At 28.2% G+C, this 16,042-nt stretch overlaps 2 protein-coding genes across 2 annotated transcripts; one reads left to right on the forward strand and one right to left on the reverse strand.

The window, feature by feature from the left end:
• Nucleotides 1-1,340: 1,340 nt before the first annotated feature.
• OCT59_029451 (uncharacterized protein) lies at nucleotides 1,341-2,935 on the forward strand. Its single transcript, XM_025318110.2, has 7 exons — nucleotides 1,341-1,424; nucleotides 1,491-1,594; nucleotides 1,668-1,726; nucleotides 1,886-1,926; nucleotides 2,013-2,155; nucleotides 2,222-2,511; nucleotides 2,612-2,935. Exons 1-7 carry the CDS (start codon nucleotides 1,394-1,396, stop codon nucleotides 2,901-2,903), a joined length of 960 nt encoding a protein of 319 aa, XP_025176920.2. The 5' UTR covers nucleotides 1,341-1,393; the 3' UTR covers nucleotides 2,904-2,935.
• A 6,841-nt stretch (nucleotides 2,936-9,776) lies between these two features.
• Nucleotides 9,777-14,128, reverse strand: OCT59_029452 (uncharacterized protein; the record flags this gene model as incomplete). The annotated part of the gene is made up of 8 exons (XM_066144042.1): nucleotides 9,777-10,448; nucleotides 10,543-10,644; nucleotides 10,745-10,845; nucleotides 10,939-11,795; nucleotides 12,369-12,759; nucleotides 12,836-12,980; nucleotides 13,277-13,519; nucleotides 14,006-14,128. The coding sequence occupies 8 exons, from the start codon at nucleotides 14,126-14,128 to the stop codon at nucleotides 9,816-9,818; spliced, it is 2,595 nt and encodes an 864-aa protein (XP_065994702.1). The 3' UTR covers nucleotides 9,777-9,815.
• Between the last annotated feature and the right edge of the window lie 1,914 nt (nucleotides 14,129-16,042).

The raw sequence follows: 16,042 nt of genomic DNA on the forward strand, positions 1-16,042 counted from the left end.
TTATTTACCGGGTAACAAAGGGTTTGAGACAACCGATAACATCATGTGTTCTAAGATAATAACTCACATGAACTACGTAGCTTACTTGTATGTAAACTAGTTTTGAATAATTTTGGGACCCTGCATCAGATTTACTATAAAAATGTGGGGAATATAGAACAATCAGAAATTATTTTACAAAGAAAAAAAAAAATAAACAGGTAATTATAGTTTGTTTTTTCAGCCTATTCAAACAAAGAGGATTAAGTCAATTCTTTTCACGAGCTTTAAAACAATGGTTGATTTTGTTCTAAAAGAGGTGTTACAAAAAAAGTATTGTGCAATCTGTTAAATTTTGTGGAGTTAAATTGGCAACGGAAAAATGAAGTAGATTGGCTTTTAAAAATATTTTTTTAAAAAAAATTACGAGATTAATTCAATATTGATAGCTGTCATTTTTTATTGTGTTAAGAAGCATGGCACCGGAATAATAAAAATCTACAAGGAATCTCAAAAAAAGAAAACAAAATTATGAAATCTTTTATCATCAATGACAATGTATTTTAAAAGAACGATTTTGTAAAATTTGAACAATTCTAAATGCAAAAGCAAAGCAAGATTATTCTTAAATTTTTTTACTATTTTACATTATTCCATTGTTTCAACTGCATTGATACAATACCATTTCAGAACCTATTTTATGTATTTAACGCAGTAATAGATCCAAAATAATTTTGATTTTGATCAATTCTGGGGAATTAAAAAAAGATCCATTCATGTAAAAGACGAAGCGATCATGTTCACCGTCATCTAATTTGTTAATGTCCCACTCCAGCGTATGATACTGCATATATCGGGTAAATTACTTTCCGGCTTCCAATAATAAAAGCAATTTAAAGTGATATAAATGGAGGTCGAAATTTTTTAATATACAAATATGAAATTAATACAAAGATTTGAAATTTGAAATTTGGAATTTGGAAATTTGGGATTCGGGATTTCCTAAGAAATTAATTCCTCAGAGTGTATTATTATTATTATTTGTATATCGGATATTTTATTTAAAATTTTTTCCCCTTTCGGCCTTTCGGATATTTTCACCATAATAAAAAATAACGATCATAATATATAGCAAATCATGTAAAGTACGGTAAAATTATGATAATTTCGTGAAGAATATCGGAAAAACTTGCAATTTGCGATTCACAAAAAAAACCGATTCTAAAAGTTTGATGATTTTTTTTTTTAAAAAAAAAATGATCAATATCATAATGGTGATACGAATTACAAAAAAAAAAATAATAATTGTCTCATCGATCTACCGATAAAATCTTCATCATCATTAGCTATATATCATCTCTATCTCCTTTTTAACGAAAAAACTATTTACTTTGGCTCATAATTTCGTAGAATAATGTCTGAAAACGTTGCTCACGCTCTTAGTGGTTTGTAAAAATTCTAATTTAAAATAAGCTTTTATTTTACTTTATTTGACTAATTCTTTAATTTAGGTGCTGGTGGAGGTATCATATCAATGGTTTTAACTTATCCATTGATTACTGTTAGTTCTCGTCTTCAAGTGCAAAAAGATACAAAGGGAGCCGATGCTTACAAAGTGATAATATTATAATTAATGTCCAAAGAAAAATTTCATTTCATATTGATGTTAATAAATTATGGTTCATTAGGGAGGAAAAGATACTATTGTCAAGATTTTGAAAAATGAGGGCTTTAGAGGATTATACTCGTAAGAATTAAAATTATAAAATTATTTCATCAAAATTTAATCCAAGCAGATCATATTAAAATGGTTGAAAGGGACTTAAATTTAAATATAATCAATTTAACTTGAAGACACCGTATGTTGTTCCTTATATATACATTATTTTTTATTAAAAAAATACAGAGGTTTAAATTCGGCCATATTCGGAATTGCGTTGACAAATGGTACGTTCGTTTTATGTTATAATTTGAAAATTATCGTAGAAACTTTGAGAAAAATTAGTTACTAACTTTGGTGAATTTCAAATTAGGCGTTTACTATTATTTTTATGAGTCTATAAAGGCCGTTTTTGAAAAAATTGAACGTCCAATATCAGTCATAGAATCCATGATCGCTGGAGCAATAGCTGGTTCAGCTACAGTTTTAGTTACAAACCCAATTTGGGTGGTAAATGTAAGTCTTAAAGGAAGATCTTTTTTTTTTAAAAAAAAAATTAACATAAATAAATTCATTTAAAAGACTCGAATGACAACACGTAAAGAACCTTTGGATGAGAATGAGAAGCAAAAACATAAAAAATTAGGAACCATCAAAACGATCTCGAAAATCATTAATGAAGATGGAATTAAAAGTTTATGGCAAGGAGTTGTCCCAGCTCTTATTCTAGTTATTAATCCAATTATTCAATATACCGTATATGAACAAATTAAGGCTCGTATAGAAAAATTTAAAGAATTAGGGAATTTGGATTTTTTTTTATTAGGAGCCATTAGTAAACTTGTTGCTACCGGTTCTACTTATCCTTACATGTAAGTATAATTTTTTTTCTAATACATATATCTTTAAATATATAATATATAATATATATATATTAATATAATATATATATTTTTTTTCATCTATTTTCAGTGTTATTAAATCACGTATGCAGTTACGTCAAACTGATGATGCACGTTATAAAAATACATGGGATGGACTTCAGAAAATCATCGCAAATGAAGGTTACAGTGGCCTTTATAAGGGAATTGCATCAAAATTACTTCAATCAGTTTTGACTGCCGCATTTTTATTCATGTATAAGGAAGCTTTATTCAAGTTATCCGTTAAAATTTTATCATTAATGAAAATCAAAAATGTTGAAGCTTTATTCAAGTTATCCGTTAAAAAATTATCATTAATGAAAATCAAAAATGTTCAATGATAAATTATGAAATTAATTTTTGGCCAAAATTAAGAAAAAAAAAAAAGACAATTTTCGTTTTTTCCTCGTGATTATAATTAATAATTTATTTAATAATCAGATAATTTACATTGTAGATGAGATATAGTTTATCCGTTTATGTATTGATTAGTATTAATTAAGAATAAATTAAAACTATAATGAAATTCGCGAAACTGTTGGGGAACACTTAATGTTTATGGAAAAGATTTTACTTTACATTCCCTAATTTATAAATTCCATTGTTCTGCTAATAATCTTTAAGGTACATTCAAAAATGTACACGGACTTTGGAAAATCTATTTGATGATTGAAAGTTTACTTTTTTTAAAAAAAAAATGGGCGGGGAAGATGATGAAAAAAAAAAATATGTTTGATAATATAAGCGCGTGATCAAATTAAAGTTTACTCATTAAAATCAATTTTCAACTGGAATTTACATAAAGTTATAATACATATATGGTATGGATCAACTGTACGAACAAAATATTGCGTTATATCTTCGTTTTTTCATGTAATTTACATACGTTTTACTTTTTACTCACGATAAAAAGAATTGTACCACAGGAATTTATACATATACAGATAAAACTAGTAATTATTTATCATTTATATAAAAACTTTTATCAAATTTTTTAAAAAAAAAGGAATAAAAAGCAAATTTCAAAAAAAGCAAACCAAACCCACAAGATCGTGCATTAAAAGCATTTGATAATTTTTTTCTCGATCACAAATTCTATGCCGTGTAACTTTACAGGTATTTGGCTTTCTTTTATTATTTTATTAAGGTAAAGAGCCGCTTAAATAGCGGAGAAACCGTTGATTTTAGTGAGCCAACTTGAAAAAGTCAAGAATTTAGATGAACGACAAAACAACACCAACAAGGGTAGTTACGGGGGAAGTCCTGAGTCATGAAATGATAACTCACGATAAAATTAAAGATTTCTTTAATATATTGAATCTCTCCATTTAGTAATCAACACTCCGAAAATGTTTACCAAATATTTATTGTAGATAAAAACAAGAAAAAAGAATTTTTCATGCGGGATAAAATGTTTGTGCATAATTGTCATAATTATGTTCGAAAGACTCGCATATAATCGCACAGACAAATCGATGAATGCTAGACTTTTTTTACGATGCTTAGAGATTTCAAAAAAAAAAATATATATATATATATTCGGTTCCTTTTAATTATATATATTATATATACAGTATACGCCTACAAACTGAATAAATCATTCTTTGGAATGAAAAGGGTTGAAAAAGTTCAAATTTTTTATAACTTTTCTGTCAATTAAATTTTAAGATTCATCTATGACCCGAAATGCGAATCCTTACCGTTCTAATCATTTTTTCTTGCCCGGTAACTGTGAGATTAAAAATCTAGATTTTTTCTCTCGATATAAACGTATATAGTAAATATTTATGAAGATAACAGCAGGTTTCTTTTGATTTGGTGAGATGTTTGACAGAGTTTCAGTTTGTGTTGTGCGGGATTTGTGGCGCATTGCATAAAATTTACTAAATTTATAATTTATTATTAAAACAAATTATATATTATTACGTAAAATATATTTATGTATTATAAAAAATGTACTTCGGCTATTTTATGAAGAATTTTACCGGTAAACCCAAAATTACTGAAAAAATAAAAACTTTTGCAATTTAAGGTCTTTCAACCGTTCACGCATTCACGCATAAAACTCATACATTATTCCACAATCAGGTTCTTTACAACTGATGTAATGTTACATAAAAAACTTTAATCAATTAAAAATTTCGTTTACCTAATTTTTTTTTATTCATACTATTTATCGATTAAAAAACTCATGTTCCCCTTCTTATCTGATATCATTAAAAGAAATTCTACGGAATACGGATATTATGTCGGACGAATGTAAATTATTTTGATTAATTTGGCTGAATTAATTCAAGTTCACCTTCCTATTAAAATATTAAGATTTAGTTACACGTGATGTAAAATAAATTACTTTGTTTACAGGAAAAAGAATAGATTTCCTCTCCTACCTTTTACCTTTTCGGTAAAAATTTTCAATAGACGTTGCACCTTTTTTTGAAATATTTCTCCGATAGTTCAATGCATATGGGAGTGAAATCATTTATTTATATTTCTGTTTCCTATATTAAAAAACATCAAGATTTATATCAGTAATACGATAATATAAAAATCTTTTTTAAATAATGAATATTATTTATTCATTGAACCCAGAAAAAGCAATGAATCAAAAATTTTTTTTTTTTTTTTTATAACTATTACTTTAGAACTCTTGTGTTGCAGGAGACAACAAAAAAAACCAGTAGTTTTATGCATATATCATCGTGTAACCTTGCTTTTCTTTTCGTTACCCCACAGGCATCTGTTTAATTATTAAACGTTAAAGATAAGTAAAATTTTTAAAGATATTTCATGTAAAGTAATAATCCTCAAGTGAGAATTTTGAGTTATGTCTTTGTTATGATTTGGCTTTTGTTTTTTCATTCCTTCGCTTCTTTGTTTTTATTCAGTTCTGTTAATTATCTGCGTCTTATCGCCCAAACCAGTACACAATTATAACTCTTCCAGGTATAGTAAATCAAAAAAACCTGTTTAATCTTATTTGTCAGTTCATTTTATTTGTGTTCGTAAAAGCAAAAAAAAAACACAACAAAAAAAATTAATAAAAGGACCAACATCTCACATCCCCCTCCTCCCGCGCTCTTTGCAGCACTTTCTTAACTGTTTGTGTCGCCTAATTTTTTTCAAAAAAATCATTTTCTCTTGAAAATCCTAAGTAAAAAAAATTTTTTTTTATACATAGCTTATAGTGTATTACATCCAGGTGTTTAAAAAAAAAAAAAAAAAAAGAGTAATACATCTTTTTTTTATATTATATTATTGTATTTTCTTTTACTGCTCTGTGAGACAAATTTTTTTCCAGCGTTAGTCTCATAAAAGAACCCAAAAAATAATTTTTTTTTTTACGTTATCGCAGACCATTACTTATTTAATATATTATTTACATTATTACATATATAGTATAAGCTGATTAAACTCCACGTACAAACTATTAGAGTACTACGCATACAACTGAAATAACAACAAAAACATTCGTCATCAATAACAACACAATAAATTTACTCCATCATTATCCGAATCAATAACAATTCATTTTTTCCTTTTCTCGACTTGCTAGTTATAAATACTTCACTTAGTTGTCGTATCTTAAGGTTTGTGTTGTTCTCTTTTTGAATCCGAGTTTACAAAGTTGTTAATGTCGCCGGTTTGGTTAAAGTAAAATATATATATACATAAAAGTATAAAGGTAAGTTGAATTTTTTTTTTTATTAAAATACATGTGAACTTGGGAAAAGATTATTAATTATTCTTCTTTTTAAAATTAATTGATTTGAATCTTTTCGGTTTTTATCTGCTGTTGTTTATCTTTACTTTAAATTGAATTTATTATAAACACACTTTATTTTTAAACTACCATATTCTTTAAAAACCCGTTGTTTATTCATTCGAAATTTGTCTTTTTTTGTTATTTATATAACTCTCAAAAAAAAAAAAAAACGATATAAACAAACGTTTTATTTTTCTTATTTTTTATTTTTATTTTTTTCAACTCAACAAAAACCGTTTCACTTTTTCCTATTTTGTTTTTTTTTTTATTTATTATTCGAATTTTCGGTTTCGCTTTTTCTCATTATGAATTCTCTTTACAACTTAACGTCTTTTGATTCTTTATATAACTGTTCACCGTCTCAATATCAATTAAATCAATATCAATTACAATATCAACAAGCTATACCATCAACTATATTGACCTCTAATCTTTTTGACCAATCTCCACCTTCTCCCTCTTCTCCTACAGAAGCAGTTGCTATAGCTTACGCTCAACAACACGCTTGCAACAATAATAGTTCACCGCATCATAAAGTTTTTCAATCACAACAGGAACAAATTCATCAATCAGATATTTATATTCCTGCAACTGATTATCCTTCTCCTCGCATAGACCCTTACGATTCGACTAACTTAGACGGAATAATGACAGAAAATTCTCAAGTTACAACTTCTTCTCCCCCTTCATTCTCAAGTGAATTACATGATACCAAACCGGTGACTATTAGTGGAGGTCATGGAAGCCACGAAGCATATCCTTCCACTCCTACAACGTATGTATAATATTAATAAGTTACGATTTTGAGATCAATCGATTTTGTTATTATTGTTATACCCCATTACAACAATTACTTTCTTCCCCCCCCCTCCCTCTCTTCCCTCTTCTTTCTCCCTCTTTATAACTTATTCAAAAAAAATTATTCGGTTAGATATGCTTCAGCTTCGTATCCCGCATCTACAGCACCCACCACTACGGCCTACCTTACTCCTGGAAATGGTAAGCATCTTATAAATATATTTTTTTTTTCCTCTTCAATATGTTCTTTAATTATTCATTTTCTCATAAATTTTTTTTTAAAAAAAATTTATATAGAAACTACTACAGGTGATGCAAATTCCGAAAATTGGAATGGGTCACCCCCATTCTCTTCTTATCAATCCGGAAAACAACCTAAAGGTTTTGATGAAAGGGCTATAGATCCCACTTTCTTTAGTGATCCTTCAATGATAAAACCTAACGGTCCAACTACTTCTTCGATGACTTATTACGGACAAGGATCTGTAGGTTATGATCGAAATGGCATGCAGCATCACGGGACCGGCTTTCCGCCAGGATTGCCACCAACGCCACAAGATTATCCTATCTCGATGGGAAGGTACTCCAATGGTAATAACTTGGGATTGCCACCTAGCTCAAATGGGAACACTCCAAAGTCATCACCAGGACAACAAAGGCCTTCAGCCGTCCCAACGCCTCAAGCCATGATGACCACCTTCAGTTCGAAGACCGTTTCCTCAACTCCAAAAAGGTACAAGTGTAATATTTGTCAAAAAAGGTTCACTAGACCAAGTTCTTTGCAGACACATATGTATAGTCACACTGGAGAAAAACGTAAGTTTGTTTAAATCGTATAATCTTCTCAAATGCATTTTGTCATCTTTCTAATTGGGATTTTGTTTTGATCATCTTTTTTTCCTTTTCTGTATGCGTTCCACAAACGACTGATGATTTAATTATAAAACGCATGATTTAAATTATTGTTCATAATTGACTTTCTTATCATCATCATTTAACTTTTTTAAAATCAATTCAGCCTTTAAATGTCCAATTGAGGGATGTGGTCGTCATTTCTCAGTTGTTAGTAATCTTCGCCGCCATCAGAAAATTCACACGAGTAATGTGAGTCCCGTTTTCATATTGTTAAATTTTTTTTTCTTATGTTTTTCACAAATATTAGTTTCAAAAAAAAAAATGATTTTTTACTTTTATAGTAATGAACAATCGACCTCCTCTTTGTATTTAGCGTTAGGAATTTTCCTAGCAAACATAACACACACCAAGCATTACATGAAAAAAAAAAACCTAAAGATCATTTCAAACCGCGAATTTTTACCAAATACCATTTTGTAACTTGATTTATTATTGCACAAGACGAAATAATGATGATAGTCCCGTAATTATTCAAAATATAACGTAACCATCCAACCTTTGCGGTTTATTTTTCTTTTTTTTTCCTTTTCTTTTTTTTCTTTACTTTTCATATTCTACTAACCTCTTTGTATATGAGTTGTACGTAATTCGTCTAAAAAAAAAAACAAAATAGAGAGAAAGATTTGTCGATTTCAACAAAAAAAAAACAAAAAAAAAGCCAAAAAAAAAAACAAAAGTTAGCAAGCAATTTCGCGTTTTTTTTTCTCGTTTTTTTAACATTCATCAATTATTGCTTGACCTACAAAAAAATTATGTTTTCTTTATATTTTTTTTTTAATCCGTGTAAATTTTGATAATTTTCGAATATGATTTTACTTTCATGGTATATTATTAGTCATTTACATAAAATGGATTGATTCCCTTTCTCTATTATATGAAATTTTTTCCTTTTTTTGTACAGTTGTTTTTACTTATTACATTTTATTAGTTTAAATTATTCTCTCTTTTTTTTTAAAAAAAAAAAAAAGAAATACGCAAAATCAGTTTTTTTAGTTTGAGAGACTTATCATAGTTTTATATAAATAACGGTTAATTACGGAAATATATAGTATATATTACATTAAAAAAAAATATATATATATTAATTTATGAAAAAAAAACCTATATTTTCCTTTGTATTGTATATACTAGGATTTGGATTAGGTATATAAAATGATGTTTTTTAGGGTTTATTGTGTTAGGTATTTTTATAACATATGCTGTATATATTATATGGTAAATAAAAAAGAAATAATTTTTCGAAGTTGATTATACATCTTTAATGATATAACGGAATAAAACTTTTTTTTTTAAAAAAAAGAAAAACTATTAACTTTATTTTTTTTTTGTAAAAATGATAAAAACATAAAATATAAAAATATTGTGAGAGAAAAAAAAATAAGGAAGGTTTAAAAATATCAATTAAAAAAGAAACGAATAAAAAAATCTATATATATATATATATATTATATATCATTACTGAAAAAGAAAGAAAAAAAACGTTACCGAATTAATAGTTTATACTTTTACTACAGAGTAAAAAAGAAAAAAAAGAAAAAAGAAAAAGCTTGCCCTATTTTTTAATATACATATGGTATAAATTAATTTATATGTTGAGCAAAAAACTTTTTTTATATCGTGTTTTTTGGGTTTTTTTTTTTAAAAAAAAAGAAAATGTGAATCATTTCAAATTCTTTGCAAAATAATATATAATATCTACAACAATAAAATTTTCAACAAATATTTTTTTTTTTTAAAAAAAAAAGTCTTTTAATAAATGTAAACAACTACATGATCAATCCCATCTTGATTTTTTTACAGTTTCACGATAATGTTCTTCATCTCTATCTGCACTAAATTGTTCTCTTTCCCGTTTTTTACCAGATGAAGGATTTGATGGAGATGATATTTCATTTCTTTGACTACTATGATTATCATTGGTTGAATCTGTGTTCTGTGGTGAATTTTGATCTGCAGATTGTAACGGATTTTCAGGAGAATATTTCTGATCCGCCAAATTCTGCCCTTTTTCCGACCAATTTCGAGAAGGTGAATAAGGGCGTCTCACAGGCGAAGCTGAACCTTCCCATGATGCATCGGAAAATTTTCTTGATTCTGACGAACGACGTGAACTATCATCTAAATCATAACCATCCCGATCCCGATCTCTTCTATTGCGATGTCCTGGACTTTCAAATAATGGTCCTATTTTCTTATTGGCTGATCCGCTCGAAAATCCTTCCCCAATAACTATATCAGGTTCTTCAACGACAACTCCACCTACCACAGGTCTACCTCCTGTACCACCACATTTGCTTGTGATCAACCACTTCCTATCCGTTTCTGTTAGTCTACTAAGTGGAATTGAAGATTCTCCTGACGGAAAATCAAAACAATCTTTTGGTCCGAATCCTACACCCCATCGTACCTAAAAAAAAAGAAAAATTAACGTTAATAAAATATGAATAAAATCAATTTATTAGATAACAATTGAGATTAGGTTTATGATAATTTTGATAAACCTTTAAGGAGGATCTCACTTTCATCCGAACACCTCGAAGTGCTCTTGCAGCAGCTGCCCGTGTATCCATCTTCACGAATCCATGATTTTTATCGTAGTTGAGCTATTTATTAAAAAAAAAAGTATGAAGCATTCATTTATAATGTTCATAATGTAATTTATTTAAATAAAAAAAAATATTTTCCAGTTTAGACAATTCATACCGTAACAGTTGATACTGGTCCATGTTTAGCAAATATATCTTCGATATACTGTTTAGTCATATGTTCCATAACACTTCCAACATAAAGCGTTCGACTCAATACTATAAAAAAAGTTATTTCGTTCAAAAAAATAAATTATTGGACTTTAATAAAAGTGTCACAACAAACAAATTATTATTTCTTGTCTATTGTACCTTTAATTACATCTCTTCCAACGTTTTGGTCTTCATATACAACGCAGACATCCACACCATGTTGTTGTGATTGTTGAGGTTGTGTTTGTACAGTTTGATTTGGAAGAATTTGTTGTTGATTTGGACCAGTTTGTCCCTGTGGTTGAGTAATATGGTGCCCAGGTGGAGGTAATTGATGCCCCGGAGGTGGTAAAGGCTGTCCAGATTGTGATCCTGGTATAACTGGTTGACCTTGTTGCGGCATCGGGTGACCTATTGGTGGTTGATTTTGGAGACCTGGGGGAGGTTGTGCTGGGTGACCAGGAGGTGGCACGTGATGTCCCGGAGGAGGTAATGGCTGCCCTGGCGGTGGTACTTGGTGTCCTGGAGGTTGGGCCGGAAAACCTGGAGGTGGTGGATTACTTTGGAAAGGAGGTTGTTGTTGACCGGAAGCCTGATTCATAGGAATTTGATATTGTGATCCATTCGATTGCGGCGGTGGTGGACCGTTAGGATTCCATTGTTGAGGTGGAGGAATATTTTGATTTGTCCATGGAGGAATTGGAAATGGTGGAGGTTGAGGCTGATAATGTTCTGGAGGTGGTGGCATACTACCGGGAGGGATTTGCTGTGGTTGACCGGGAGCAGCCCAATTTTGTGGTGGCGGTTGATATTGAAAAGATGGTACTGAAGGCATGCTCGTATTTGGTACCACTGAAGGCTGCTGAATTTGTTGTGGTTGACCGGGCGGGATTTGTGGTTGTGCTACAGAAATTGGTGGTATATTTTGCGATGGTGCAAATAATTGATTTGCCATCAAATTGAATTGATCCTGATTAAATTGTGCGGTTGAAGCCGCGCTTGTTGCCGCTTGAGCTCTAAAATAAACCCGTAAAAACAATAAATAATAAAGAATAAAAAAGATGTTGGTATTTAATATAAATTCTTATTATCATATTTAATAAAGGGTAAATGATGCTATATAGTTTTTATTGTTCATCGCTCGAACCAGGAAAAAAATCAGGATCACGTGCAACTTAAAAGAGAGCTGGTTTTGAAGGACCTTTTTTTTTTTAAGAATTTAATCGTATTTATGAATTATAAAGTAGAATACTCAAATTAACTCTGTATAAGAATTGATAAATGTTTATTAACGATTAATTTTTTTTTTTAAAAAAAAAGAAAAATTTACTGGAGAGAGTTCGTGTATATATTATTGATGCAGGCATTTTAATGTTTTGATTTTTTTTCTTTTTTTCTTTTTTCTTTTTGGAAAGAAACTTTCTTGTATTAACATAAAAAAGTTGCAAATTATATACAAGTGAAGGGTAAAAAGATGTCAAGGGAAATTAAATAAAAAAGAAGTCTCGAAAAAAAACTCAAATGTTAATTAACCAACGAGCAATCAAAAACCATATAACATCATTTAAATATTTCAATAATTTACTTACGCGTTAACAGATAGAGCATTATTAATCAACGATTTCTCTGCATTATTTTTATCACTATTTTGATCATCCGCTTCATCCATATCTCCATAATCGAATTCAAGAGGATCATGCGATGTTGAACTATTTCCTTTCAAATTAACATTTGGATTATATGGCTGCATATAACCATTGTTCATTGTAGGTTGATGATTTAATGTACTTGTGGGTGGCAAATTAACATTATTATTATAAGGAATTGTTGTATTTGGTTGCATAGGGGCAGAATTTATCGCCTGAGAAGATAAAAATGATGGAATATTTAAAGTTCCTTGCGTAAGGTTATTTAAAGTAGCCAATAACGCTGAAGAATCAAGTGTCGCCGGATTTAAAGTTGTTTGATCTAAAGGGTTGTCTAAAAAAAAAAAATTAAAATTAAAGATTTTTCATTTCTTTTGATGGATCAATATTATAATTTATAATACACATACATGGCGTGTGATGATCGCCTCCATTCGCATCATTCGTCATTGTTCTTTGTTGAAAATGGGCCTCTTTTATTTTTTGTAACACTTCTCTACTATAAATACCACCATCTTTGCTAATCCATATATCTAGAACACGTTTCACTTTATCCTGTATTTTATTATATTATACGAGTTAATATCATGATCATGGCCAACGCGATAACATTTATAATTATCAACATTGATTAATGAAATATAATGTTTTTTTTTATTCTCAAGAAGAAACTGACAACGAAAGGAATCAAAACTTCAAATAATTCACGTAAATTGAGATTTCAGAACTCCCAATTAATAAAAGACATTAAAGAACTACGCGAACTATTCAAGATCTGCATTTTGTTTCTTTTCGTGCTATTTAATGAAAAAAGAAAGAAAATTAAAATAACATCTTCACGTGATTCATACCTTATCATATTCTGGACATTGCATTATGTTTGAAAACATTTCTTCCAATACTTTTTCGAATCTCTCTAGATATTCAGCGCCCGACCAACCAGAAGAATTAATATCATCTTTTTCTGCTACTGCAGTTTTTTGTCTTGCTGCCGCCTGTGATATTGAATCTAGAACATATAATGCACCCAATTTGTAATCGACCGAGCATCTCTGAATGAATTTCTGTACGCTGTATACAATATTTTTATATTGCTGAAAATGTTTCAGCGATATTTTGTTGTATCGGGTGCAGAGAATAAGGAAGACAGAAAGGACAAAATTTTAGGATTTATTTAGAGGTTTTTATGATGTTAGATGTTAATTAATGTATTTATGTTATTTTAATTTATCTTCTTAGGTAACACAATATTATTACACTTGAGAGTTAAATTTATACTGAAGTTAAATGTATTTACGATCTTAGTGAGAATAATAATATATTTTTTATTTCAAATAAAGAGTCAATAAACGACTCACTAAAACTCTTGCACCATAGAGTACAGGAGTTTTGATCTTTGAAAACTATTCGTGAATGTTTTTACAATCCGAACAAATGTTTTTTTTTTACTATATAATTATACTCTCATCTGTGGTTTTCTTTTACTTTACTTTGTTGTTAACTATAATAACTTTTTTCCCCTTGAGCTTTTTTTGAAAAAGTTATAAAAAACTCTCCCACCAACTGATAATATTTCTCACCTTTGGGCTAGTCATCGCTATTCTCGTTAGATCTTTAATTTTCGACGCACTAATCCCAGGAGGTTTCCTCTCCAGGAGCTCATGTAACTTTCTTTCAAATTCTAAAACTTCTTTAGTTGTCATATTTTTTTTTATATATAAAACTGGATAAAGAAAAAAAAATTTTTATTTCAAAAAAGAAGCGTTTTTTTTTTAAGGTTTAAGAAGAATTTGTGAGGCTTTCTCACTTTATTTGTCCTAAAAATGACGAATCAGTTGACTAATCACACGAAATATGTGCTACCGAAAGTTACTATATAGTTTAGCGGTGGCAATCAATAAAGACAATCCAACTGCGACCTAAAGTATTACAAATTTGAAGCGTCTCATGCTTTATTACGATTTTAGTTATTAAGTAATTATCAATCAGAAATCTCAAAATTAAAATATTGGAATATATCATGTGATTATTAATTCTATTATTAAAATTATTTAGTAATAAAATAATCTAGTTAATTGAGATGGAGATTTGTATATAATATTGGTTTAAACCAATATGTTTTGGAAAAATATTTACTAAGTAAATTCTTCTCTTTTATTATAAAGGCAGTGATATTTATTATATAATATCCATTTGTTATAAGTTTTAATCTCTCCACTTTTACATAATATATGTAATAGTTATTTCACAAGGAGTCATGAATATCAATGATTTTTATGGTGCACTGGTGACAAACTAATAAACATGAAATAAAAATAATTAATAGTCTCTGTAAAAAAAGTTAATCCATTTTTTATATTCTGTTTTTTCCTATAAAAGGCTCATATTTCTGGAATTAATAACCTTATATTACAGAATTTAGGCTGAACTAAGCAAATAGTTTGTTTAACATAACCCTTCCCTCTTTTTTATCTTCAAAATAATTCTTGAACAACACCTATTGATAAATTTAATTGGATAAAATTATAAAAAATCATATAACTGTTCAAAAGTTATCATATTATTATATTTCAGCCAATCAAAAATCTTTGTTTAAGCTATCCTTCCCTCATTTTTTTAACTTTACATATTATGTTAAACAAACTTTTTGATTGGTTTGGTCTTATCAAATCATTTACATTTTTCATAAATAAATTTATAAAAGGCTTATTTTTACAGAATTTTTACAGAATTTTTATAGAAATAACAGATAAAATTTTTTATAAAAAGTATATTTCATAGAATTAAAACAGTTGTTGTTGCAAATAAAAATAGAATTTATTATTAAATTTTTATTTAAATTAATGAATAAAGATACAATATAAATATTAAAGTTTTATTTTTATATATAAGTTATTTCATTTTAAAAAGTAGTCAAATAATTTTGAACATCATCAGGATTTTATGATTCTGCTTCCTAATATAATTATTTTAACTTCTACTGGCTCTTCAAATGATAATAATGAAATTTTTCATGCAGATGTCAGTAAAATGGGTGAATACCTGATCTCTATTACGCTAGTGCATATAGTAAGCATATAGATTTAATAACTTGATAATAAAATTCTTAACGCAAAAATTATAAATATTACTATAAAAAATTAGCCTATTTTTACCTTACTTTTTTTTAAATTCTATTGGTTAATTAATTAAAAAGGAAAAAAAATCATAACAATATAACATAAAATTTCCTTTTATAGTAGAATTTGCAAAAAATTTTATATATGATTTTTATCTTAGGCCTAAAGGTGACCTATCTTATAAATAAGTGAGGTTCTACACTATCTGTAAATAGTTTGTATTGAAATGTATTTCCTTAATTATACAAATTAAAAATGATCTGAAATGGTAAATATAATTCTAGAATTAATACCTATTTTTTTAAATAACATTATTAGAATCCATCTAATATTTCATTTTTTATAATTATAGAAGTTAATAATTCTTGACTTGAAATAATTATTAATGAAGATTAAATAAAAAATTAATATATTATAACGAAATGCAAGAATTAGTTTGAAAAAATTAACAGTTAATTAAATAAAAGTAAATATTAATATTAATATTTGTATTATTAT

Source organism: Rhizophagus irregularis, chromosome 9, assembly GCF_026210795.1.
Source record: "Rhizophagus irregularis chromosome 9, complete sequence".
Taxonomy (NCBI): Eukaryota; Fungi; Glomeromycota; class Glomeromycetes; order Glomerales; family Glomeraceae; genus Rhizophagus; species Rhizophagus irregularis.